The 24,125-nt window shown below is 40.7% G+C and overlaps 2 protein-coding genes across 4 annotated transcripts; one reads left to right on the top strand and one right to left on the bottom strand.

Annotated features, from left to right (window-relative positions):
• Positions 1–418: 418 nt before the first annotated feature.
• ccdc28b (coiled-coil domain containing 28B) lies at positions 419–6,783 on the top strand. 3 transcript variants are annotated; one of them, XR_006091646.1, is made up of 7 exons: positions 419–1,066; positions 2,363–2,676; positions 3,213–3,382; positions 3,614–3,768; positions 4,632–4,806; positions 5,056–5,078; positions 5,189–5,255. XR_006091646.1 is itself a non-coding variant. In XM_042388356.1 (6 exons), the coding sequence occupies exons 1-6, from the start codon at positions 1,055–1,057 to the stop codon at positions 5,241–5,243; spliced, it is 729 nt and encodes a 242-aa protein (XP_042244290.1). In that variant the 5' UTR covers positions 436–1,054; the 3' UTR covers positions 5,244–6,783. The 3 variants fall into 3 exon arrangements, 2 of the variants coding, with proteins under 2 accessions (XP_042244290.1, XP_042244291.1); XM_042388356.1 differs by lacking the exon at positions 4,632–4,806 and having other exon boundaries at positions 436–1,066; positions 5,189–6,783; XM_042388357.1 differs by lacking the exon at positions 4,632–4,806 and having other exon boundaries at positions 436–1,082; positions 5,189–6,783.
• A 367-nt stretch (positions 6,784–7,150) lies between these two features.
• LOC121880818 (TOG array regulator of axonemal microtubules protein 1) lies at positions 7,151–22,203 on the bottom strand. Its single transcript, XM_042388355.1, has 23 exons — positions 21,853–22,203; positions 19,706–20,882; positions 17,316–17,382; positions 16,024–16,152; positions 15,634–15,897; positions 15,237–15,517; positions 14,893–15,116; positions 14,549–14,649; positions 14,302–14,466; positions 14,128–14,193; positions 13,615–13,784; positions 13,345–13,516; positions 12,738–12,974; positions 12,201–12,324; positions 11,929–12,034; positions 11,414–11,649; positions 11,110–11,268; positions 9,639–9,765; positions 9,429–9,544; positions 9,075–9,258; positions 8,697–8,916; positions 8,505–8,591; positions 7,151–8,396 (listed from the first exon to the last, which is right to left on the bottom strand). The coding sequence occupies exons 2-23, from the start codon at positions 20,735–20,737 to the stop codon at positions 8,143–8,145; spliced, it is 4,521 nt and encodes a 1,506-aa protein (XP_042244289.1). The 5' UTR covers positions 20,738–20,882; positions 21,853–22,203; the 3' UTR covers positions 7,151–8,142.
• Between the last annotated feature and the right edge of the window lie 1,922 nt (positions 22,204–24,125).

Raw genomic sequence — 24,125 nt, 5'->3', positions numbered from 1 at the left:
CCTTTGAAACCAAAAGGACACCTCCTCTGCTGCTCTTCCTGAGATTTCTTCCTTTGATGGGAGTTTTTCAGTACCACTGGACACCCTTTATAAGTAATGATTAATGAATAATCTACTAATGCTTTATAAATCATTTATAAGCCATTAATACGCATAATTTTTGGGTTGCCAGGTGGTGAAAAATACCCCCTTTCTATACCCTCATAACATTTGCTTTATCTATTTCTTTGAGAAGATTTAGGAAGATGAAAATCCGTTTATTACATTTATACCTGCAGACTTTAATTATTTTCATTAATGACTAAAATAAATAATTAAATATAACTACAGACCTGATGACTTACACTCACCATTTATTAATAACTTTTAAGACCAGATGACTTATCAGAAAGTGTGAGTCAGTTGCGAATGGGTCTGTTATTAATAAAGAGTGTTTCACATGTCCTAAGTCAATGAGTCATTAATAAACAGATCATCTTCATTTGTGAAATCAGAGGAATATCCCTTCAACTTACAAGTAAAGTCACTCATCCGGGTGGAGGATTTCCCCTGTTTACCATCTAGAAACCCGGCAGTCACATAAACACATCAGTGAGATATCAGTGAGATGTTTATGAAGAACATTGGCGTCACCGTGTGGCCTGTTTGCAGCATCGTCAGCTCCAACTGTGTAACAGCAAACCTTCAACAACAGGGGATTAAAAGAATCACCTCATGCAAGAAGGACGTCTGCAAAGAGCTATCATCGGCTGTGTTGAGCAGGACACAGCATCTTTCTCACCGCACCTGTAGTAAACAGATAGTAAGCGGCAGCAGGTTTTCTGCAGGGCTGCTGTTCTCTGGCGCACAGCGGGGCGGACTGGCCCTTTAAGGGGGATAAAGACGACAGCTCCGCACAAGCCGAGCGCATCGATGCCGCGCTTTATATCCCACCAGGCATTTACACCGGTGCTGCAAGGATAATTCATCATCTTCGTGCTTTCTAAAGGCGAATTCCTCTGAAGTCAAACGTGTGTAAATCCCGGCAGGAGAAATGTGACACTGCGCCCAGCAGATGTGCTCTCCGGTGCGTAATTGATTCGGTAAGTCTTATTTGTGTCATCTGTAGACGATAAATCTGTTTACACGTATTTTTTTTACTGTTTATTTAACCATACGGTATAACAAACTCCCTGTTTGAATAGCGCTCATAAACTGGAGCTTCTACAGTGTTGATAAAACCCAAACAAAGACAGATTTTAGCGTATAAAGTTGGCATTGTGTACGTCTAGTGGCCATCTTTGGATCGTACTTTGAACGGAGGCTGGTGCAGTGTTGAGGAGGTAACAGCTATTATTACAGTCATTTCATCTATTGTAATGGGATAAAGCGTTATACGCCCAGTGCCCGAGATGATAATAGCATTAATGTGCTCACTTGGTCTAATAAAAACGCGCCATAATGATAAACAACCACTCTACTGCTGTAATAGTTGGAAGGTAGCAGTATCACTGCAAAACTGCGCTCCTTACTGGAATACTGTAGTCTACAATACCAAGTAAACAGCAGGTGAACACAGAAATTGTAATGCAATTTAATACAGTTCCTTTGTGAAGTTAATTTTATATTAAACATTATTTATGCTGCACTGTTTTGCACTGTATTGCATCATAGAAGTGTTTTTATAATGTAAATAGATAAGAGAAGGTATTTAAATCCTTCTATCTTACCACAGATAAGTCTCAGTAATAATGCAGTATATTGATTTTCTCATCCAGCCATTTGTCTGAGTGATAAACATTAGGTCCATCTGTATGACATAGGCTCCTCTGAGGAGGCATGTTGTGCATCTTGGTGCAGCAAACCAATCAAATGTCTGTCTATGCATTTCAGTTCTTCATGCAGTAAGAGATACAAACAAAATCTAGTGTGCTGTAGTTTTTTTCGTGGGGAATTTTAAAAAAAAGTATATTTAATTGGTTTGTTTGGAAGGAAACTGTCATGAAAACATTAATCCACACGGCTCCAGTTTAAGCTTGTCTAAAAATATTCTTTCTAGGTTACTGTTTCATTAAAAAAAAAAAGCCAGAAAATTGCTTCTATTAAAATCTGTCCTCTGGGTGCTATCCTATTTAATTAGATTAATGGTGTACTCTTCCCTCGTTGTTACTTGTTACTAAAATGTACTAACACTGGATGTTTGTTGCAGGTGTTCAGTTTGGGATGCTGTTTAACTAATGAAAGCATCAGCAAATGTTTATTTTTCTGCAGAGTGGAGAATCCTGAGCTGCAGGACTAATTTTGGCACAGTCCAAATCCTGCAGAGCTCTTCTTTGAAGGAGGGGGAAACCTGCTGGTTTTGAACTTCCTACCTTTGTTTCAGGATATCCTGGTCATCAGCGAAGGAATTGCCCCTTCATCTTACCCCAGAAAGCTTCACTTAAGGAAAACATCAGTAATAATGGAAGACAAACGCAAGAAGCGGAGCCCAAAGGTGTCTCTCCCTCAGCCCCCTCCTCCCCCCATCAACCCCCGCAAACTCTCCGTCCTGCCTGCCAGCAAAAGTGCCACCTTCTCTCTCGGCCTGCCGCAGCCTCCCTCTCCAAAGAACAGAGGCAAGTACAAAAGGTCCATAGGAGCACCAGGGCAGCCCAGAGAGGTGTTCACAGCCGTTGTAGCTCCACCAAAGACCACCAGGTTTGTGTTTTAAAGTAACAGGAAAATGCTCCTGAAAACATTTTCTGCATTTTTTTTTGGTTCCATCTAATTATTTTGTGGCTTATTTTTAATTTTCATGCAGATAACTGGTCAAATTAGATAATGTGAGATCACAAAATGCACTCAGCTGCATCTGAATATAGTAGCGAGCAATTACATGAGTAAAAATATGTAAACACCAAATTTTTGGAGTACCTCAGGATTAAAGACGCCACACTCACCATATTGCACTCACTTTAAAAAGTACATTATACTACATCAGACTTGTCTTTTACATGTTGTCAGAAGCCATTCTGGCAAGTTTTGCAAAACTATCAGAACAGAAGTAGACGAGGCAGTTTACACTACACCTTAAAATGTAATTAAAGAAATAATCAATAATTATTGACATAATACTTTGTATGCATGCAATGAAAAGACTGAAGGTTTGACTGTTTTTCTGGAATTTGTCATTGAGTTACAGAAGCAGGTTACACATGATTCTGATGTTTTCTGCCTGTTTTCTTATCTGTCAGGCCCCACAAGGAGAAGCCCCGGGCCCCCCAGCCAGCAGGGCCCAGTAAAGTAGTCCAGTCTTCCCCCCTGCAGCACTCCTTTCTCACAGATGTCTCAGACGTGAGAGAGATGGAGGGAGGGCTCTTAAACCTCCTTAACGACTTCCACTCAGGCAAACTGCAGGCTTTCGGTAAGACAACCTTGATTAGAAAGGCCACCGAGGGAATATTCTGTTACAGGCTTAAAGTAAAGCCAGTTGAAAAGTGGCTTTGTTACATGAAACAGACTGAAATCAATTACTGTGGTGCTATTTTTGCACATCTGCTGCCATGGAAATACTTTTGACTTTGCTATAATCCCCGACATAAGATACAACGCTTTGTACCATAGGAAACTCACAAACAGCTGTCTTGTATTCTAGGGAAGGTGTGCTCCTTCGAGCAGCTGGAGCACGTGCGTGAGATGCAGGAGAAACTCGCGCGACTGCACTTCAGCCTGGACAGCCATGTGGAGGAGCTTTCAGAGGACCAGAGGAAGTGTGCCTCTGACCACAACCTGGAGCACCTCCTTTGCAATGTAAGCACAAAGCAGCAGTCCTGGTCTGTGTTAGTCAAATGAAGTCGATATATTTCAAAGTTACCAAATTCCTTTTTCTGTTATGATCCTTCCGCTGCAGCTGAACAGGAAAACACTGTCAATCGAGACATAAAAAGGGAATTTAGTACTGTAAAAGATATCCACTTTATTTGATTTACTCAGACGGCTGAAGCCCCATGTTATCTTCAGATAAACCCAGATACCCAGCTTTTGACTAACACACATCAGTAAACTAGTATGTTATTTTAAACCATATGTCCCTTTTCTTAAATGAATCTTTGCCATTTGATGGATTGAATAAAGTGTATTTCAAACAAGGAACATTTTGGCATTTTACACCTGTCTACCAGAACACATTTTCCAACTTGTTCCACACACTGGTTGCATTCAGTTTTCTTTGTTTTTATCCACAGCATGTTCAGCAGCTCAAACTATCAATTTACCCTTTTAAAATGATATAAAACCAAGAGGAAATTAAATGATTGGGTCAGTAGTGAAACACTACAGTGTGCATTTATTTTAATCTTTTTAAATGCTCCATCGTTCAGCAGATTAAGATATTTATCACATGTATGCACTGTTAATGGTTCAAGCTCCTGATTTATTGAGTGCATGTGACCACTTTTTCCTCCCTCTCACTCTTAGCTGTGATAAAATAATATAAATACAATGCTGTATAACGAAGACTGAGATTAGATTTATCATACACTGATGTTAAAATTGTTATAAGGTACTGAGCATGTTTAAATGTTAAATATTATCCAGCACAAACAGTGACGTGTAGTCTAAGAATGCCTTGAAAGACTTTCTATTGTTAGCTGTAGTTGTTGTGTGGCTCCTAGTTACCCACGCCTGAGGCTGGTATGCTGGCTGTGGAAATCGCAGCGCTACAGTATGTGTGAGGGAGGCGAGAAAAAGCTGTCAGCTCATTACAGACACGAGTGCCAGGAATACTTGCGAGCTGCAGCAGCAGCAGCAGCGGTGGATAATTCTGCCACAGAGCAGACGGGCTGTGAAGTGAGTTTCCTTTGTGTGGACAAGAAGGGAAATTGAGAATTTGCCTTTGTAAACACTGTAGTCGGATGATGGGAGCTGAATTCAAATATTGACCGAACAAGCACACATACACACACACCCACAGGCTGTTATGTAATGTGATCAAATTTAGTGATTAGTCCCTTGTAGCACCACCGCATTTTCTTTTTCTGGCTGTTTCTATTTTCAACACACCTCTCATGCGACTGTGTCTTTCATTTGTTCCTGCAGCTGGAGGAGCTCAGCACATCAATGTATCCTTCTCTAATCAAATGACTGTTTATTTATCGGAAACACCGGATTTAAATAATCTGTTTTTAGTTCAAAGTCCGTCTGTGTGAATCCTTAACGTGTCCGTGTTCAGACAAAAGCTCCACTTGGCTGAGAACCAGGACCTGCCCAAGACATCTGGTCCCTGACAAAGTGAGGTGTGGAGGACGGCAACCGTGCACACTCATCTTCTCACAACATCCAACCAGTCCAGGTTGCCATGGCATTGATCCAGCTGCCTTAGTAACAGAATGGAAAGATCCACAGGAGGAGGGGCTATTTTTTTTTTTCCATTTGTTCAGTGAAGGCGAGGTAACAACACGGTGACTCAAAGCAGCAAAGCATTAAATGAACACGCCAACCAAAATCATAAACCCCCTCATTCATAGCACAAGAAATGACCGACGGGTTTACCGAACAGTTGTGTGAAAGGAAAACATTGTGTCAAAAGTCAAAGGATGTTGTTATCGTTGACTAACTTGGCTTCAGTTACTTGTTACATCATTGGGTAACAAATATCTGAATCCAGGTGAGTATAATCTTTGGTTTTCTATTTTCCATTACAAAAAGCACATCTCATGAAAGTTTAAGAATTTATATTGTGTTTTCTTATTTCATGTTATGCCTGGTAGTACATGTCTGTTAGGAAAGGTTCAGAAAATTTAGACATATTTAACGTAGCAAACATATTTGGCCCTTGTCGACAACACTGTGGTTAGCTTAGATGTTTTATGGGAGTTTTCACTTTTGCTATTATTCTGAATACACTCCCTCATTTTTATATCTTTGCTAAAAGTTTATTACTGGAACAAACTGGATTTAATAAAAGCTGGAGACTCATTCTTATAACTGCATTTAAAGGGACAATGTGGAGACCTTGTGTACAAAATATTTGATTAAGTTAAATGTAAAATGGTTGATATGATGTTTTGCTAATGTGCAGCTCAGCTACTGTATGTGATGGTTTAATATGGAACTCGAGTTGGAGGATTTTGTCAGTGCTTCTTCAGGACTATCTTTATTTTTGTGAATGAGGGCAGCAGCAGCATCCCTTCAAGCACAAGCTAGTCCACCCTGCTACTGAAATGCTGTAAAATCACCTACTGTAACACGTAGGTCGACGGGGACTCTGTCCAGTCTGACATCCGCTCCTCTCTCATGACACGGTGTTGAATAGCACGTTCATATAGAGATGCAGCAGGCACAAATCTGTACAATTTGATTTCAGAATGGCAGCTACTTTCATGTTTAAAAGTTCAGGGGGTGAGATAATGATTTGCATTTTAATTCCAAACTTGGCCGTAATATGTAATCCCAGACAAGCCTATTAAAGTGACATTACTGTTGAAATCAGAGGAATGAAAGCGTACCGTGTAATTTCTCAAAGCATCTTACATCCAGTTATTAAAAACGTAATACCAGTCTTTTGTTCTTTTGTACAGCTTGCTAAGCCTACCTCTTTTCCAAGGCCTCGGCCTGGATAGCCTCTGTAGTGACATGCTACATTTCTTGTCACTACATAAAAGATCCTACACAGCTATTTTCTGTTATTTTACATGTTAGGGGAAAGTTTGTCAGAAGACGAGTTTAGACGAAATGCCATAGGCACAACTGAAAGAGAAAACTAAAGATTCTCTCTTGTGTATTCATTGACTGCACCCATTAATAAATGCAAATTTGGCAACTTCAGAGGCAGACAATATGTGTTTTTTTGGACAGAAGTGAATTCCCCTTTCATCTTGAAAAGCAACATAATGTAACTGTCAAGATATAAAGGGGGATTCCACCAATTTTGCATATGAAGTTTCCGTGTCACATAGAGTACTACACAGCCTGTGAACACAATTGTATAATGTCTTCTGTGGCTCTGGAAAGTCTGAAAAACCGATGGAATCATCAGAGCTTTTTAGCAGAAAGCTTGCTTTAAAATTGGCTGCATGGAGTTTGAAATATGTGTTTTAAGGAAGTTCAATAAAATATGCTGCTGAATTTCATTAAAGGACAAAACTCCCTCCATCACAGTTCCACTAAATTTTGAAAGAGGCACACACACAAGTTAGTTTTACAGAAATAAAACACTTTAATATATATCAGTCTGTCTTTGCTCTTGTTCACAAACAAGTTCAATATAATTTAACAATAGGTGAGTTAAAAGGCTACTTGAAGACTGGCACTATACTGAGACAGAATCATCGATCTGGGCCTTCACTGTTTCTCAGGCAACCCCAGGAGTAAAGCTGAACTCCTTTTCCTTTCGAAACCAACCTTGATCTAGGCATCAGTGTACATAGATAGATATATATCTCCTTAACAAAAATATAAACAATTTTGATCCCGCCAGTAAATTTTGGTCATGCAAAAAAGAAAAAAAAAAAAAAAAGAAAACTCAGCACATCATTAACAGGATTTCAAACCATTACACAATAGATAAATTAACTGTACCATCATACAGCATACGATTACAGACCAAGCTAATACTGTGCAAATACACATTTGAGCTGTACAAAATTATTTTGTACTATTCTTGTTAATCTCAATTCACAAACCTTTTAAAACAACTACATAAGACATCTTAAAAATATCACATCACATATGATGAAACAGCAAAAATATACACCTTTCAGATCCCTGTCTTCTTCCTTCTTTTTGTGCATTTCAATTTTACATTCTGCAATAGTGTTTCTGATTTGTCTACAGTACATGTTTAGATTATGAAAAAAAAGGGATGACAATCATATGATGGTAAAATGTAAAACTCATGACGTCTATCATGATAATGAGCTACCTTTTCAAAGTGCAAAGAGAGCAGGTTGAGTACGTGTAAGACCTGATGTCAGTATGTTACAATTGTCCATGCTTTGTACCAGAGGAAATCTCACTGAGATAAGAATAAGAGCTCCTAATCTTTAAGGACTTTCTCTTTATTGATATAAAAGTGCAGGCACTGTAAGAAATGTAGAACATCTCTGTCTTCAAGTAAGGTCAGTGTTGTGTCAATGCTCTTTCTTCTCTTCCAACATTTGGTAGTGTTTGGATTCTGCTTTACCTTTAGGACAAAGTCCTCAGGACCTCATTTAAACCTTTGTGGACATTGGCAGGTTGGGAGGCAGCAAACTCAGTCAGGCTGGGACCCATCTGGACATAAAGGGCTTGGCACAGGTTGGCGGTAGCGCCGCGCACGCTGCCGCCCCGGCCATGAATGGTCCCACTGTGGGTAGAGGTGCCAAGGAGGTGCCACAGCAAGGGCAGCACTTTCTGCTCCACCATCTGGGGCTTGCGAGGGTAGAGCTCTGTCACGAGATCTGGATATAAAAAGTGAGAATTGATAAGAGGTGGTCAGATATACAAACCAGTTCAAAAGCTGAGGCTTAAACTTGCTACATGTTTCAGAATGATTACAACAGACATACCTGCAACCTTTTCAATAAGATCCACCTTTGCTTTGCCGCTTAAAAACTGAGCCTTGGCGCAGAAAGGCTGGAGAAGGAGTATGTTATCTGCCAAGGAAAGAAAACAAAGAAAAAGTCAAATACAATTTCTCAAATCAGACCAAGCATCAAATTTCACCTGTATCAAAAGTTCTGAATTCTGGAAATGAGTACCAAGATTTAAGATCAGTGCATTAATAGCTCCAATAGCAGCAGAGTAGATGGCGTTGTTCTTGGAGTTGAGGTGATTGTCCACAATCGCTGGGACAAGGATGTTGACCACTTGGGACAAGTTTTCCTTCATCAAGTGGATGATTTTCTGTAGAGACTCGAGGGCATACAGATTGACCTTGCTGTTGGATTCCTGCAGCCTTGACTTGAAAGCATCAAACACCTGAAAGAAGGGAGAGCAGAGAGAGAAGAAAAAAGGGTAAAAGGTGGAAGAGAGACAGTTTAGTGATGTTTTCCTGGTGATTTTTATGATTAAAATTAAGAACCATGATAAAAGGTACATAAAAATATTGATGTAATTAGAATAAAATTTCTACTAACTGGGAATATACTATTGATGACCATGTTGGGGTTGTGCTGGCAGTCAGTCACTAGCTGGTCGATTCCCTTGATCCTCTCTCTGAAGTCCTTTGAACCCAGTAGACCTGAGATCTGCTTGATGTATTCGGTCTTGTCTGCAATACTCTGTGTCTGAGATCTACAGCTGTAATGGCTATTGGTCTCCCTGTAGATGAAGCAAATTAAATGTTATATCTTTATAAACCTGTCAGTTAAATATTAGTAACTTACTTTCCATATATATTTATGCAGTTTATGTAAGCTACACCTCTACTACTGAGGCTGAATTCAGTGTTTACAGGTCTCTCTGCCGTACTGGTTGATAATTACACCCACCTGTTGGTCTGGTTGAGTGGCTCTCTGGTGAGAGACGAGGCCCTGACTGTGCCACTGCCTGGAAGGGAGCGTCTGCCTCTGGCTGATTGGGTGTCTTGGGGCATCTCACCAAGACCCTAAAATCACCCACAATCTCGAGGTAAGATGACAGTGTTTGACCTCTAGCAAAAACACCAACATTGTATTCACATGCAGTAGCAAAGACTGAACCTTTGTCTTGAGAGTGAAGACAGTGTCTCTGACAGTTGGCAGGTCTTTGGTGGGGATATATTTTTCCAGGATCTTGTCAAAGTCTGGGTGGGACGACAGGGACAGCAGCATTCGACGCCCGTAGTACCTATGGGTTGAACCAGTGTAAGAATATACAACCTGAGTGCCAGTATCAACAGTCTTTGTGAATTATTGTTTGTCTGCAGTATTGTTGTTTTTGGATTTGCAGGCCATAAGCAGCATTTAGTAAAGCAAGACAATCATTTTTGTTTTTTTCTTTTAGAGCTGTAGTCAACCAAAGAAAATCTTGGGTCAACTGAAATCGTACATAATAAGCATTTATAAACTGTTACACTGAAGTCTGTACTGTACATTTACTGTCAGACAGACAACTTACTGCTAACCTTTTCATCTGCTCAGCTTGCATCACTCATCTACCGCTCACTCTTTCTCGCTCGCTACGCAAACATACTACGCAATGCCGTATTCCTTAGAGTTACGCTACCAATAGTTTCCCAGGCAACGACACGGAGGTAGACTCACGTAACGGAACAGCGCTGCACAGACACTCCCAAACACTATTGATTTCCGAATGAATGGATATTTGGCGTTATTTTTTACATTAAAAAAATATTTTTTTGGCCTGGCGGGAGTTCTTGTTGTTATAATTATAGGAGAAATACTGATTCAGTAAACGCTTAGTAAACATTGGGTACAGTTAGACCTAGCAGTCTCCATTAGGTTGGGCGAGCTCAAAGTTGTGAAAACAACGGGGGTGTTTTGAATACACCCCCATTTTCAGGTAATTTGTTAGTCTGTCCCTCCTGCTGCAGGAAATAATGGATTAATCCTGGAAAGCTATTGATGTAGCACTTTTCTCCTTATGAAAGTAACACGGCAGTTATTTGACCAATGAGAATTTTGTCGGACAAGAGCCTATCGACCAACTAATCGACCAGGAGACCACAGCCCTATTTTATTTAACGTTTTTAATATTAATGTCAGTTATGGTGAGACACATATCAACTAGAACAAACTAAATAAAGGTTTGTTATATGCAGAATGTTGGGTTATACTGTTGTATTGCATTGTACTAAAGTTGGTTAGTTGGTTTATGTGGTATGCGTCTTAACCACTAAGCTACCAGTATGTCCCTTGTGTATTTTATGACGTATTCTCATATCAAGCAAATCTCTTGGCTATTTTTCTTTTAATCTGGACCGATGGGAAATGTTTAAAGCACAAAATCTAGTGGAATCATCTGTGTTTTATATATATTTTTAATGGGCTAGTAATACAGATTTCATGGTACCAATTTGTGGATCCAACTTCTCATAAATGTTGTTGAACATTTTGCTATTCAGAAAATATTAATGAATCTGAAGTTCTTAATTTGTGCAAAACACGAACACTTAGATTAAATCTGTGCATACAAGATTTGTAAAAACATAACTGAAATCCCTCTACATACCTGGCTTCCTGTGAGGAGTCTTGCGCAAGCTTGGTGACTGCAGGTAAGATTCTGTCAGTGAGATCTTTACCTCCAGAAAGGAGACGGGCAGCACCAACCTTCTCCACCAGATTGGCCAGATGCTGGGCGGTGCACTTCCTCACCACTGCATTGAGATGACTAACAGCAGAGGGAAAACCAATTCAGAAATTAAAGATTAAAAATGTTTAACGATTCCATTTTAGGATAGTGTGCAAGATAGATAGATTCTAAGTTTAGTGAAACAGCCCTTTACTGTGTGTGAATGTGGCCAGTGCATACTGACCTGAGTCCCCCGGAGAGTAGAGCATTGATTCCACGAGTGGGGGTACAGTGCTGTACCATGCAGTCCAGTGCTGCATCAACATCCTGCCTAATAAAGGCGTTAGTCTCCCCAGCCTTCTGCAGTAAGGCTTTCACTGTCCCCTCCAGCTCCTGGTCCATTGCCCTCTGCAGGTGGCTGTACAGGTCACCCAGTGTACACACTGCAACCCTGGACACACCTGACCGCAGGTTCTTCACCTGAATAAGAAAGACATTTTTGATGCGAGTGGACAACAGAACATTGGACATATACAGTAGATTAAAGACACAGCATTAAAGATAAACAAACAAAAACAGTAAGGAGTTTACACATGCACTTTGAAGTCAAGGCACCGCATAAATGCAAGACACTGACAAATGAAATTGTTCTGCAAAATCAGATATCAATATGTAAACCAGAAAAGAAGCAGTTCAATTTCAGAGAGAGTAATACGTGTCAAAAGTGATGTGGGCAGGTTATACAACAAGAATAGCTACCTCTTGAATGAGAGACAGACAGACATCATGAAGCCTGCCCTGGAGTGTGTCTGAGTGGTAGTGGGCCAGAGAACGTAGGAACGTCAGACCTTCGATCTTCTTCTCCCTTTACAAAAAAACAAGGTTGGTAATTAGTTAATTATTTTTTTCTTGTTCTACATTCTATTAACCTCTGTGGGACCCTTGGATTTGAGTTATCAATATGAGGATCAAAACTATTCTCCTCTGAAGCAGTGAAACTGGGGTACTGTAACATTGCAAATGTTTCTCACCAGTCCTCTGAGCTCAGCAGGTTGAAACTCTGTGTCAGTGCCAGCTCAGGCTTGGAAAAAGGACATAGCTCCGGAGGCTCAGAGAGATTTTTCTTGTGGCCTGTAGCGCCAGGAGACAGCTCATCTAAATGGCCCGTCAGATACCACACAACACACAGACACACAGATTCAGTCTCATGTTACATCTCTATCCGTCTGAAAACAAGCAGTGTGTGTGGGCAGCGGTGCATTAACAGCAGGTTGTCAAAACAAAGCATTGTTGCACATTATCCAAAGCAAACATCTTATTCAGCCATGCTCTGATGGCTTTGACAGTCTAATTAATGTTCCAACATTTTCTATTTCTATAAACAAAGACTTGTTAAAACTGTGGGTCATCTATTTATAATGCAGTGGAATATTGCTAAATATTCAAGACACAGAGCAACATAATAATGATACAGTGACATGAACACGCTTTGGTTGTTTAAAAAGTAGAAAATTAAGCTTGACATTTTGTGCACAAAGATGAAACATTGGGCTTTCAGATCCACTGACCTGAGCTGTGGGACAGTGAGGGTCGGGTCCTGCTGAGGCTAGGAGCCCTCCTAAGACGGGACATGTTTTTGGGGTTGGGGGGCACCGTAGGGGGGCTTGGCTGGTGGGGCGGAGTGAAGCACTTGATGGGGCTTTGGGGGCCAGGTGGGCTGACAGGACTGGTGGGGCTGATAGGCGACTCGTCAGAGGGAGGGTCTGCTTTGGTGGAAGTCAGTGTGTTGCCGTTCAGATGCAGATCTACAGCAGAGAAACAAACACTATGACACTTTAAAGACTATGACAAAAAACAAAATACATAAATACAAATACAGTAAATAAAGACAAATTTAAACATTTTTCTAAACTGAAAACATTTTTTCTTTTGCTATTGATTGTCTGAACATTTCACATATGAATAACTATTATAAATAACTATTATGTGTATTGAGCCACAAAAATGTACTGCATTTGTTAAATATAAAGGGTGGTAAGATATGTATTTATTTTATCATAAGGGGCAAAGAGGATCCTTGGAATAGCTTATTTCCAACCAACAGTAAAACTGGCTACAATTCGAACTTGAAACTCCACGTTATGATGAAATGAATTTATGCAAAACGCCTCTTGCCTTTGATGATTAACATGCTGTTCTCCTCTGTAGGTGAATCTGATAACATCTGTCTCACACGGTGGCGAATCTTGTCTCGTGTGTTGTCCCCGTGACCAAGCTGCCCCTCCGACTGATCCAGGCGCTGCAGCCGCATCTTATCCCGGCTAAACCTTGTGTTCTTCACCCTCTCCTGCACATGCATCAGTAGAAAACACACCAAGTGGTACTTGGTAACTGGAAACTTTCTATCATGTGCTATGATTTACCATTGGACAAAGTGTGACTAACCTTAACCTCATCTGGACGAGGGCTGTCATCACTGTCTGGGTGACTGGCAGAGAGAGCATGGCTGTAGATGCCTCCTGAGGGATCAGTAGGAGGTTTGGCCACTGAATCACCCTGCTCAAGTGACAAGGCCACTCCTGGACGACTGGAGGACACTGCAGTTTCAAACATGCCTATGAAACATGAGGGTGGTGTTTGCAGATAATTTAAATGTATGACCAGAGAGGTGGACACCATACTGTCTCAACTGCTGAATGAATTAGTAATAAGGTCTGCTTAAAATTTTAACAGTGCAATTTAACTGTGATCATGAAGGAAAGAATGTATTTATATTCAAGACCATTACTAAATGAGGGTTATTACAAACTGTATTTTGTAGTGTTTCTTTGAAACTCAAACAGGACATTGGGAAGCTTTGCCTTTCAGTCTGTTGTAAAACAACACTGAGCTAAAATACTAGTTCAGCCACAGAGCAAATTATTGGATAACTAAATAATGACTTATGACCACACTGACCTCTTCCAATGACGCCTTCAGGCATGTCCATGGCTGGTGAGTTCCTGCTGTTGTGGCTCTGAGATCCTAAAGGTCAAAGGAAAGGACTGATTTAATTATTTAAGCACAAAAAACATAATCACAAGATGAATCCAGGAGAAAGCCTTGTTCTGTTTGATGTTATCACTGGCTTACCTTTGGCAGGTTTCAGAGCTCTGACTGATTCCCGGAAAGCTGGTTTGACCAACGGAGGGGAGGGTCCTATGGTCTCTTCCTCAGTTTTGATTGTTCCGTTGGAGTAAGTGACTCTCTGTCCCACAACACCCACCTCAGGTGAAAGTTCGTTTCTCTGAGATAATCCTTTACAGAGCAAAAACAAAAATGAGAATTAGATGCAAACCAATACAACACAACAGCCAAGACTTTTTGATCCTTTTTATACCTTGAAGGCTGCTGAAGTCAATGGACACAGAAGATCTCAGTTTTGCAGAAGGATTTCTTGCAATGCGAGGCTTCATTCTTGAAGAGGTAGAGTTTCCGGGACTGTTGACAGATGTGACAAGTGAGAAATTATCCTGGAAAACTGCCTAGCACTGTTCAACACATCGTTATTAAACACCGGATGGTTACCACTGCTCAACATTGGCACCAGGTCTGTTATAACATTTACTCTGACTGAAATATATCAGGCTTTTGTTGACTAATGCCCCAACATATGGTGGTCCTCGTTACAAATGAAACATAAGCAAATTTAACTAATGAGTCCAAAAGTAACGGATCCTTTACCTGGTTTTGATGCCATTGAAGCTAGAGTTGGCAACTGAGCTCAGACTGAAAAGACCACTCTCACTGGCTGAACTAGTAGGCATGGGAGACGTGTGTGATGGTGAGTCCAGACCCAGGTCTAACTTCACAGCTGAGTCAGGGCTGTCTGGGTCTGAACTGCTAAGGCTCACTTTGGCCCTCTTCTTGGCAGCACTGTTGCGCAATGAGCGCAGTGAGTTCAGCATCTGTAAGCAAGACACATATTGGCACATATGAGCATAAAGAGGATTGTGATACCCTGGACTAGCAGATAAAACCCTCATTACAGTATTGATGATAAACAAAATTACAGGCAGTTTGCTGACCTCCTGCATGTCCAGAGGATCCTCCTCTTGAGGATCTTGCATTGAATTGATGCTAACAGGGTCTAGATGAAAGTCCCTTTCTAGCTGCTGGTTCTGAGGGCTGCCTGGAGCATTAGACCTCTGGCCGTTATGAGACTGGGCCTGTTCTGCTGGAGGGATGACTGGTGAGATAGAGAGGGTTGCCCTGGTGCTGCTCAGAGCCCGACGGAATGACGAAGTGGAAGAAGAACTCACAAGGGAGGCGCGAAGAGGCCTGGGAGAGCATCTGCTAGAGAGGTCTCCTGGAGGGGGTAGGGCAAGGAAGAAAGAAAGAAAAACTGATGACACAAAACACAACAACATTTTCACATCCAGCTGACAACCTTTCACATATACTGACATCTTTCTACTAGATTACCCTTTGCTGTGCCTGCTGTGTCTCTCCAGGGGCTGGTGTCTCTCTGATGAGGACTGTTCTCTTTCTTGTTGGGCCAGGTGTTCGACATAGAGAGGGAAGAGTCGGCATGACGGCGGGACAGTGTTGGAGTAAGCATGCCTCCCGGGAGTGTAGCAAGTGGGTAGGAGGGCAGTAGGAAGGAGCCGGGTGTAGTGGGGTTAGAGGGGAGAGAAAACGTGCGCTCAACACTGGGGTTCCTTTGGAGCACACGTCCCTTGGATGCCACTGTGAGACAAAGTGTTCACAAATCAACTGTCAATACAATTTTCACATACATGTAAAAACATCCAGACTACACTTTTTATGATTTTTGAAAAATTAGCAAATCATTTTGAGGTGATAACTCCTTACCATTTTCTGAGTCAGTGAAGTTGGTGGTTTTAAAGATGTCAGGGTCTAAGTTGAGGCTTCCACTTCTTCTGATGCGTGCAGGGGACTCCCTCCTAGTGGAAGATTGTGGCTTCTGTGGCTCTGCAGAACCTAGATGAAAAGTATATTTTTGCAATGTTAACAGGGTTGCACAATAGTCAACTAACATGGCAGTAACACAACCCGCCAGTGGTTAAATAATCTGTATGGTGCAATGGCTGGATAAAATTATCAGACCACTGTTACAACACATTTAATGACAAAAGAGAACAAACTCTGCACTATAGACTGTTCCAATGAATTAAGGAATTAATGTAATTCAGAGTTTGTACTTAATATGTTAATATAACAGAAAATTAATTTTTAAATGTTGAAAAAAAATCTCCTTGTGGTCAGTTCTACTCTTCCCAGGTCTTGGACGTGATGGTAAATAAATTGCAGCTGAAGTCAGTTTGAACCAGCTCCTCACAGGTGATTTTTTACTTGACTGCACTGACAGGCAGCTATAAACCTACGACCCCTTTCTATAGTTACAGCAACAGTAACACTGCACATTTCTCTATTGAAGCTGGATAATAGCAAAGACGTCTTGCCATAGGTATTCACCTTCTTTTTCTCTTTAGGGCAGGACATTTCTCTCACAATTAGCCTTTAATGAGGCATGGACTGAATCTGTTTACTAAATGCACTTGGGGAAAAGTTGCTCCATGGAGAGCATGCAATATTTATTTGTATTTACTAGTAAAATCTTAATCTTAACAATCAAATTCTTAAAGCCTTAACAAAGCCTTGCAAATACATTCATTTAGGCACTGAACAAATAACTTGAGAAAAAAGGAAACTGTCAAGATATGTTGTAAGATGCATGCTGCTGTCTTACTCATTGTAACTTAACAGATGCGAGAACAACAATGCCAGGTAAAATCTTAAAGAGTGTGGGGACAAATGTCTGTGAGTATTCACACCAGCAGGCTAGAATTTAGATAACTAAACATTTGGTGAGTGGAGTATGGTGGTATGGTGTAACGGTTTCTTCCGGCATGTTGTGAGACTGGTATGACACTCATCTGCCATGTAACCTTTCAACCTTGCTCATCTCTCAGGGCTTCTGGTGACATGTGGCACTGTGACTCCTTTGACTCAGCATGCTAATCCAATTTAAAGCTGCTCTAATTTGAGTTCAGCGTAAGTTGACCGTGGCAACCATTCAACTGTACTTGTCACCTCATATGGAATTTATGTGAGTATCGGAGAAGCAAAGTATTGACACTTACTAAAACTGGGTACGTAGGTCTCTGGACTCAGCTTCCTGGACAGGGGAAGGAAATCCTCATGGGCCACCTACAAGTAGACAGAAAATTATTTAATTCAATAGCAACAATAAAGGATGATGTTCAAATACCTAACATGAAACAAACCAGATATTTGAATAGCTCAGACAAGAGAAACTGGCCTTTGGATGGCAGTTCTGCTACTGTAAACAGACTTAACTTAATGTGCATGACGTCTACTGTTCTCATTAAAGTCTTACTGTCACAGTGCAACCTGTGAAACCTTAGTCTAAGATAAATACATGAAGTACAGAGAGAGTAACGAGAGATTTTTGGATCAGTGCTAACATCTCAACCTCTGAGAGAGTCTTAGGCTGAGGTTATTCCCACTGTCTCCAATCTGATCAACACTCACTGCGGAGCACTCGGTGTGATTGCAATCAACACTAGAGTTGTAAATAAGCCATGTTTTACAAGCATAACCCTGTGATATTAGCAATTATGTTTCACGCCCCCTACAATAAGTGTGCTGTGTGGTAATGGGGTTGCTGGGAGACAGACACTGCTGTAAACAGAAGGTTTTCAAATGGAAGCCTCTAAGCTGGGTAATAGTTCCCAGAACAAAATATGGTCAATTAATACCTCCTGAAACAAAGCCACTCATCACAATCCATGCACATTATTAGAACAAGGCTGACAGTAGCTTCATTTTAATTATTCTAGGGTGTTAGCTGATTAAGTATAATATAGTACATGTTCCACATTGCATCCTTTAACCCTACAAAGTGGTACGTTTACCCGACGTTTAAATACAAAGCTAATTCTCATGACAGCAAAAGCTTATCCTTGCAGCCAAAGTGTCACTGTTCAAGAAAATGAGTCACCTACTCTATTTCTTCCAGGAATAGTGTCAGTGATCCCTGAGTGTTCTGCAATGTTATTCATCTATCCTTCTCTTTTTTTATGATTCAAGAGCCGTATATTTCAGTGACACAACCTAGCACAGAGTTACTCTGCCAAAAGATACAGATTAATTTCAAATAATGTAAAATAAATAAATAAATAAATAAATAAAAAGTTATCAAGCATTATGGGCTGCATCATGCACACAAGACACTGGTTGACTGAAGAGGACATCATTGAACTCTGTGTAATAAGATGTGTAAGAACCTGTTCACACCGGGCATTAAAATGTAAAAAACTTGTGACTCGACCTTAAGGTCGCCAGCCTCACCGTCATACACCCACTCGCTCCCTTCCTTAAAGGTGGACTGACTTTTAAGATGGATCAGCTATTCTCATTTAGTGACAATCTTTCCTATCCCTATACAAATAACAGAGAAACGTTAGCTGCTGTGTCTCTCCCGAGCGAGGCCCAAATGATTTCCATTTGGGCTGAAGAGTCAGTACAAAAGAAAAAAAAGAACACATTTGGTCTTTGCAAACGGAAATGATGTAGCCTACGTGCTTATTTGCATTTTGAGCGGGGAAGTGATATACGATCACAAGCGGTCACTCAGACGCATCTGGAGACACATTCTAATGCCAGGTGTGAACTGACACACTGAGCTGTTATCGAATCATCCAAGACACATGTTAATGCTTGGTGTGAACAGGGCTTCTGGGACAACTGATCCTCTCTGCTGCACTCCTTCCATACTGCAGCATGTGAGATATAGCTATATTTAGGTTCCCACTCCCCCAAAACTGTCTCAAAGGAAGGTGCCTCTGTTGTCTCTGTGGACTGGTGCCTTCGGGTGTGACTCAGCCTGTTCAACCTGCAGGTCTAAAATGGCAAATTGTCAAGACTCCAGATTTATTCAAATGAATGAATTCTTACTGAGGTTGAGCTTTATCATTTCAATGGGGACTGAGCAAGAGTAAAAGGAAGCAGAGAAAGCAAGCGCAACTTCACATAACCACTCCTTCCATTCTCTTTGCAATGACTGCACTTGCTGAGTGATTGGGGGCAAATCAACATAACCGCCTCGCCACCGAGATGCACGGCAATTTCAAAGTCAATGAGAAAAACACTGGTGCTCCTAGAACCTCTGCGCAGGCAGTTAACAATTGACTGATTAAGTGCTAATTGCTTTGGATTTCAAAGAATATTTTTAGATGCCCTTTCAAACAAAAAGGAGAACACAGCTTGTTGAGTCAATAGCTGCTTCATTAATGTTGATCAATGACAACAAAAAGGACAAAATTTCCATCAGTTCTTTCGGGTAATCTAACCTTTCCCAGAGTATCCCTCTAAGCTGTATGTCTTACTTTGACTGAGAATCATAAAGCTGGTGAAAACATATATTGAATCCAGGAATGTTCCCAAATGGCATAATTGGCATGAGAGATAAGTGAGAATATAGCAAGTTAACAGTGGTGATGGGCCCCACCTGTTTAGAGTACTTTCCATTGGGGGTTCTGCGTTGCTGGTCATTTTCAGTGGATGGGAAGCTTGACATCTCCCAGGGTAGTTTGTTCTTCCCTTTACCTGCACTGACAATCCTCCTTTGAAGTGGGGGGTCATCAGTGAGGGAGCCTAAACTGCCATAGCCATACAAGCGCTCGCAGTCTGGTTCAGTTCTGTGGCTCCTAGCGCTGCTAATCCGTCCTCCATTCATCACCCAGTCCAGATCAGCTCCAGAACCATACTGTGGGGAGCACCTCTGCCCTGGTTTGGGCACCACCAGGCCATACTCCACTATCCCCTCAGAGGAGAGTTTTGGTAGGACGTGCCTTGCTCGTCTCGCCTGTACAGCTCCCATAAGACCCTCTGCATCTTCATTGAGTTCAACCATGTCTACAGCTTTCATTAGAGGCTGTTTTTTCCCCGTGTCAAGGCAATAGTCAAAAACAGCAAACAGCTCAAGAGCGGCATGGCGGACCTTCTTTTTGCTGTCTGTCAGATATGGTGCAACCTCAAAACAAAGCTTGGGGATGTTGAAATCTTTCCTTGGATGAGTGAGCATAGCTGCAATAATAATGTTAAGGACATCTTCCCGAACCCTGGAATTCTTGTGTTTCAAATTGCCGATGACAAGATCTAATACTTGTTGCGGAGAAACAGTTTTCATGATCTGTCGAAACACGTTCATATATTCATTCCTGGTGACGGTGCGAGTGTCCCCAAGGGCCTTGAGAGCCACTAAGACTATCTGTTTGATATATTTGTCTGCACTTGTATCTAACTTCTGAATAAGTAAGTTTAAAACTTGTAAGGTACCATACAAGACTTTAAAATTACTGTCATCCAGAAGTCGGGGAAGAAAATTTATGAACTCTTCAATACTGTCAGATGGGACTGATTTCATGTCCACTTCTGAGAGGATGTGTTTGAGCTCTTCCACCCCATTTGTGCGATTCTGGTAATTCTTCAGGTCCAGAAGCTGCTGGTGTAACTCCTGGGAGATTAATCCAAGTATCATTATTGATGGTCTTATGGATGTGGTCAAATTTGAGAATTCAAAAAAGCAAACACAATCCAGTGAGGACAATAATATTCCTCTTCTTTCCTATGTGCTTTCATCCTGAGTGGGTTGGTGATGGAGAACCACTCTCCTGTTAGTCAGACTGTGAATGCAAAAGACAGAAAATTAACAGTAGATACAGGATTTAGTATTCCCGTTTGCTTACAGTGAAGCAGAATGAACATAGTGAGGAGCAAAAAGACAGCTTCAGTAACAATGTATGTAAACATGTTACAGCAATGAATCACATAACATTACATATTTTAACTGAGAGAGTCTCTTGTTGAGTGCGCTTACATGTGCATAGTATCCTGGTTTTGAGCCTTATCCTGTTTTTGATTATATTCTAGATATGGCGTTTACATGGAACATTAAACATGGTTATTCATATCCCTGTATACATGATCGTAATAGTACCCAGGTTTCTGATCGTCTGCCTGTATGTGTCTTGATTTCTCACCATCTCAGTCACTATGAAGTGGTTCCGAAACCTGGATATGGTGTTTACATGCCACAGTATCCTGGTTTCTATCGGAAATAGTAGTTATTTCCAGGTTTCGCAAAACCGGGATAAGGACTTATCCAGGTTTCTGAATTCGGAATAAGCTGTTTACATGCGCAAAACATAACCAGGATACCAGTGTGCATGTAAACGCACTCATCTGTTCCCCAACATCATGATAAATCACCATGAACTTACCTTATAATGGAGCCTATAGATACTCAACCACTTGTGGCTCTCTGCCACTCCAGTTATCTCCAGTACGATTCAGATAACCTCTACTACTGTACGTTATTCCCTGCTAATGTAACATTACTTTCTATTAAATAACTGTCATAAATGTTGGTTACAGTCTTAGCCAGTTATACGATAGTATAATGCCTGCAAAGGGCTTACAATCAATCCCTTGCTACTGGTTACCGTTAAGAAGCCTAATTGGTTAACCTAGCTACATAGAACCTTGAGCAGCTATCATCGTTTAAACGTTGCTAAGCTAACTCTGCTAATTGTGTTAGTGGTTAGTGTTGGCTGACTGGGCTAGCAAAGTTGGAAAAACAGCAAGAAAATAGACCTTTCATTCCCCCTGGTCCTCTTCGGCGACGCTCGTCGAGTCTATCTAATGTTAACGTCGTCCAAGTTTCCATGTCATTCTGCGGCAGTTGCTATTCTCCGAGTGCAGACATTTTTCCTGGTTGTTTTAGCTGGTGTCTGGAGTGTTGAATGTTTGGGCGCTACAGAGGTATTCACATCGAGAGGCGCCCACACAAACACAGACATATACACACACACACACACCGAGGCAGCAAAATGGCGAATACATGTCGCAAACTGAGGAGCGCTTCCATGGTGACGCGAGTTCCAGGCTTCTGCAGGCGGCATCATCATCATCATAGAGCTGCTGACTGAGGGAAAGTAAAGGAGACAATGTGGACGAATTATCATATAACACGCTTTAAACTACATGTAACATGCATATCATGTTCCATTTATGCACTGTAGTCTGGGTTAGAACTCCCCACATGTATAAAATATCATAAATAGCATGAATATCAGTCAAAATACATAGTTTTCTGTTAGTTCATAATGCTTTTTGGGGTTTCTAATGTAGAAAAGTCAATATTTGCTCAAATATATTTTAGTATTGTATATTGTATATAGCTGCTATGTTCTAGTCATATACGTTATTAATATTTAAAGAGACCCTCCAGACATGTTTTAAGATGGATAAAATACTCTACTTTGAATAATAATTTGTCTGATACGGTTTTTCCACAAAAAAGTTAAATTGTCCTTGAAACTACATCTCCTCCTTCTCTCTCATTAAAAATTCCAGAATCTATAAATATGCATATATATTTTATTTTAGACGTTTAACTGCTGGACACAAGATGTCTCCTACTTCAGTGTAAAGTCCATTCTCAGTGTTTGTGCATTGGAAGCTTCAAGCTTCCACATCACACTTGTGTAAATTGAATATTGGATCAGGATTGGTTTCCAAACTATTTGTGGTGTCACAAATCATGCTTGTTAGACTCGCCCCTTAAAGGACCAGTGTGTAAGATTTAGGGGGCTATATTGGTAGAAATATTGGCAGAAATGGAATATAATACTCATGTGTATTTTTTAATTAGTGTATAATCATCTGAAAATAAGAATTGTTTTTTAGCTTAGAATGAGCCCTTTATATTGACATAGGGAGTGGGTCCTCTTCCACAGAGGCTGCCATGTTGCACCACCATGTTGCTATAGTAGCCCAGAACGGACAAACCAAACACTGGCTGTAGAGAGGGCCTTTCATGTGAAGTGACCATATTTGGACGAGAGGGTGGAGCTGACCCTAGCGCTAGCTGCTAGCTTGGTTAGTACTATTGTCTATTTTACTGTAAATGGGACCATAATTTACAAAATGAACATCATGCTGTATTGAGGAAGAGTTGAAACAAATGATTGAAACCATACACTCATTAGAGGATCATTTACTGAGATAATAAATCAAGTGAGAAGTAGGGTCATTTTCTCATACACTTCCATACAATTGGACTTCTTTTTGCATGCAGTGGAGTCGACGTTGTTGGCCTTTAGAAAGAATGCAGGTTTAAGGCATTTCTGCATTGGCTTCACTTTTAAGACTGTGAGCTACCCACTTGGTTCTCCTACACGCTTGGAAGAGGAGGGGTATTCAGTTGATTGCAGTCTGCAACCCACCACTAGATGCCACTAAATCCTACACACTGGTCCTTTAAAATCTTTTTTTTTAATGAACACAGAGAAATATTCCACTTTCAGTAGATGAATGTGAAAACAGCCTTTTAGAGTCAAACTCTGCATAGACATAATCTGCACAGTGAAGCTAAAATATTCAAGTGTAGGAACAAGAAGAAGAAAATATTTTTGAGTGGAGGGGGACTTTAACTAAAAAACATAGGTCACTGCCCGATGATTTATATCATTCTATCCAGGGTTGCACCCATGGGTTGGCTGTACAACACAAATGAGGCTCAGATTTATATTATTTGTTTTTCATGCTAAAAAGCATTTAACCGTAAAATTACTTAATAAACCAGTGGTAAAAATGAAGTACATTAACTCTAATACTGTATTTACTACTGTACTTTCAATTTATGCAACTGTATACTATTATTAAACTGCATTTCAGAAGCAAATATTGTTTTGTTGTTGTTGTTTTTTACTACATACTTTGCAGATTACGATTGTGCATACAAATCTTTGTGATGAGTCTATAAAATATTATGTATGCCGTTAATGGTTAAACCCAATAGTATATACATTTGTTAAAATTAGCTCCATCTGGACAAGCTACAGTAAAATTCTGGCTACACATTA

This window comes from Thunnus maccoyii, chromosome 16 (assembly GCF_910596095.1).
Source record: "Thunnus maccoyii chromosome 16, fThuMac1.1, whole genome shotgun sequence".
Lineage (NCBI taxonomy): Eukaryota > Metazoa > Chordata > Actinopteri > Scombriformes > Scombridae > Thunnus > Thunnus maccoyii.
This window is presented reverse-complemented; position numbering and strand designations above follow the sequence as displayed.

Bases quoted from the DNA above. Each gene is read 5' to 3' on its own strand.
- ccdc28b (XM_042388356.1), top strand. The intron at 3,383-3,613 runs GTAAGACAACCT...CTTGTATTCTAG, and splicing joins AGGCAAACTGCAGGCTTTCG to GGAAGGTGTGCTCCTTCGAG. The intron at 3,769-5,055 runs GTAAGCACAAAG...TTGTTCCTGCAG, and splicing joins TGGAGCACCTCCTTTGCAAT to CTGGAGGAGCTCAGCACATC.
- LOC121880818 (XM_042388355.1), bottom strand. From the start codon at position 20,737: ATGATACTTGGATTAATCTCCCAGGAGTTACACCAGCAGCTTCTGGAC. The intron at 9,259-9,428 runs GTGGGTGTAATT...CTTCATCTACAG, and splicing joins CCACTCAACCAGACCAACAG to GGAGACCAATAGCCATTACA. The intron at 8,397-8,504 runs GTATGTCTGTTG...TTTTATATCCAG, and splicing joins TCTTATTGAAAAGGTTGCAG to ATCTCGTGACAGAGCTCTAC.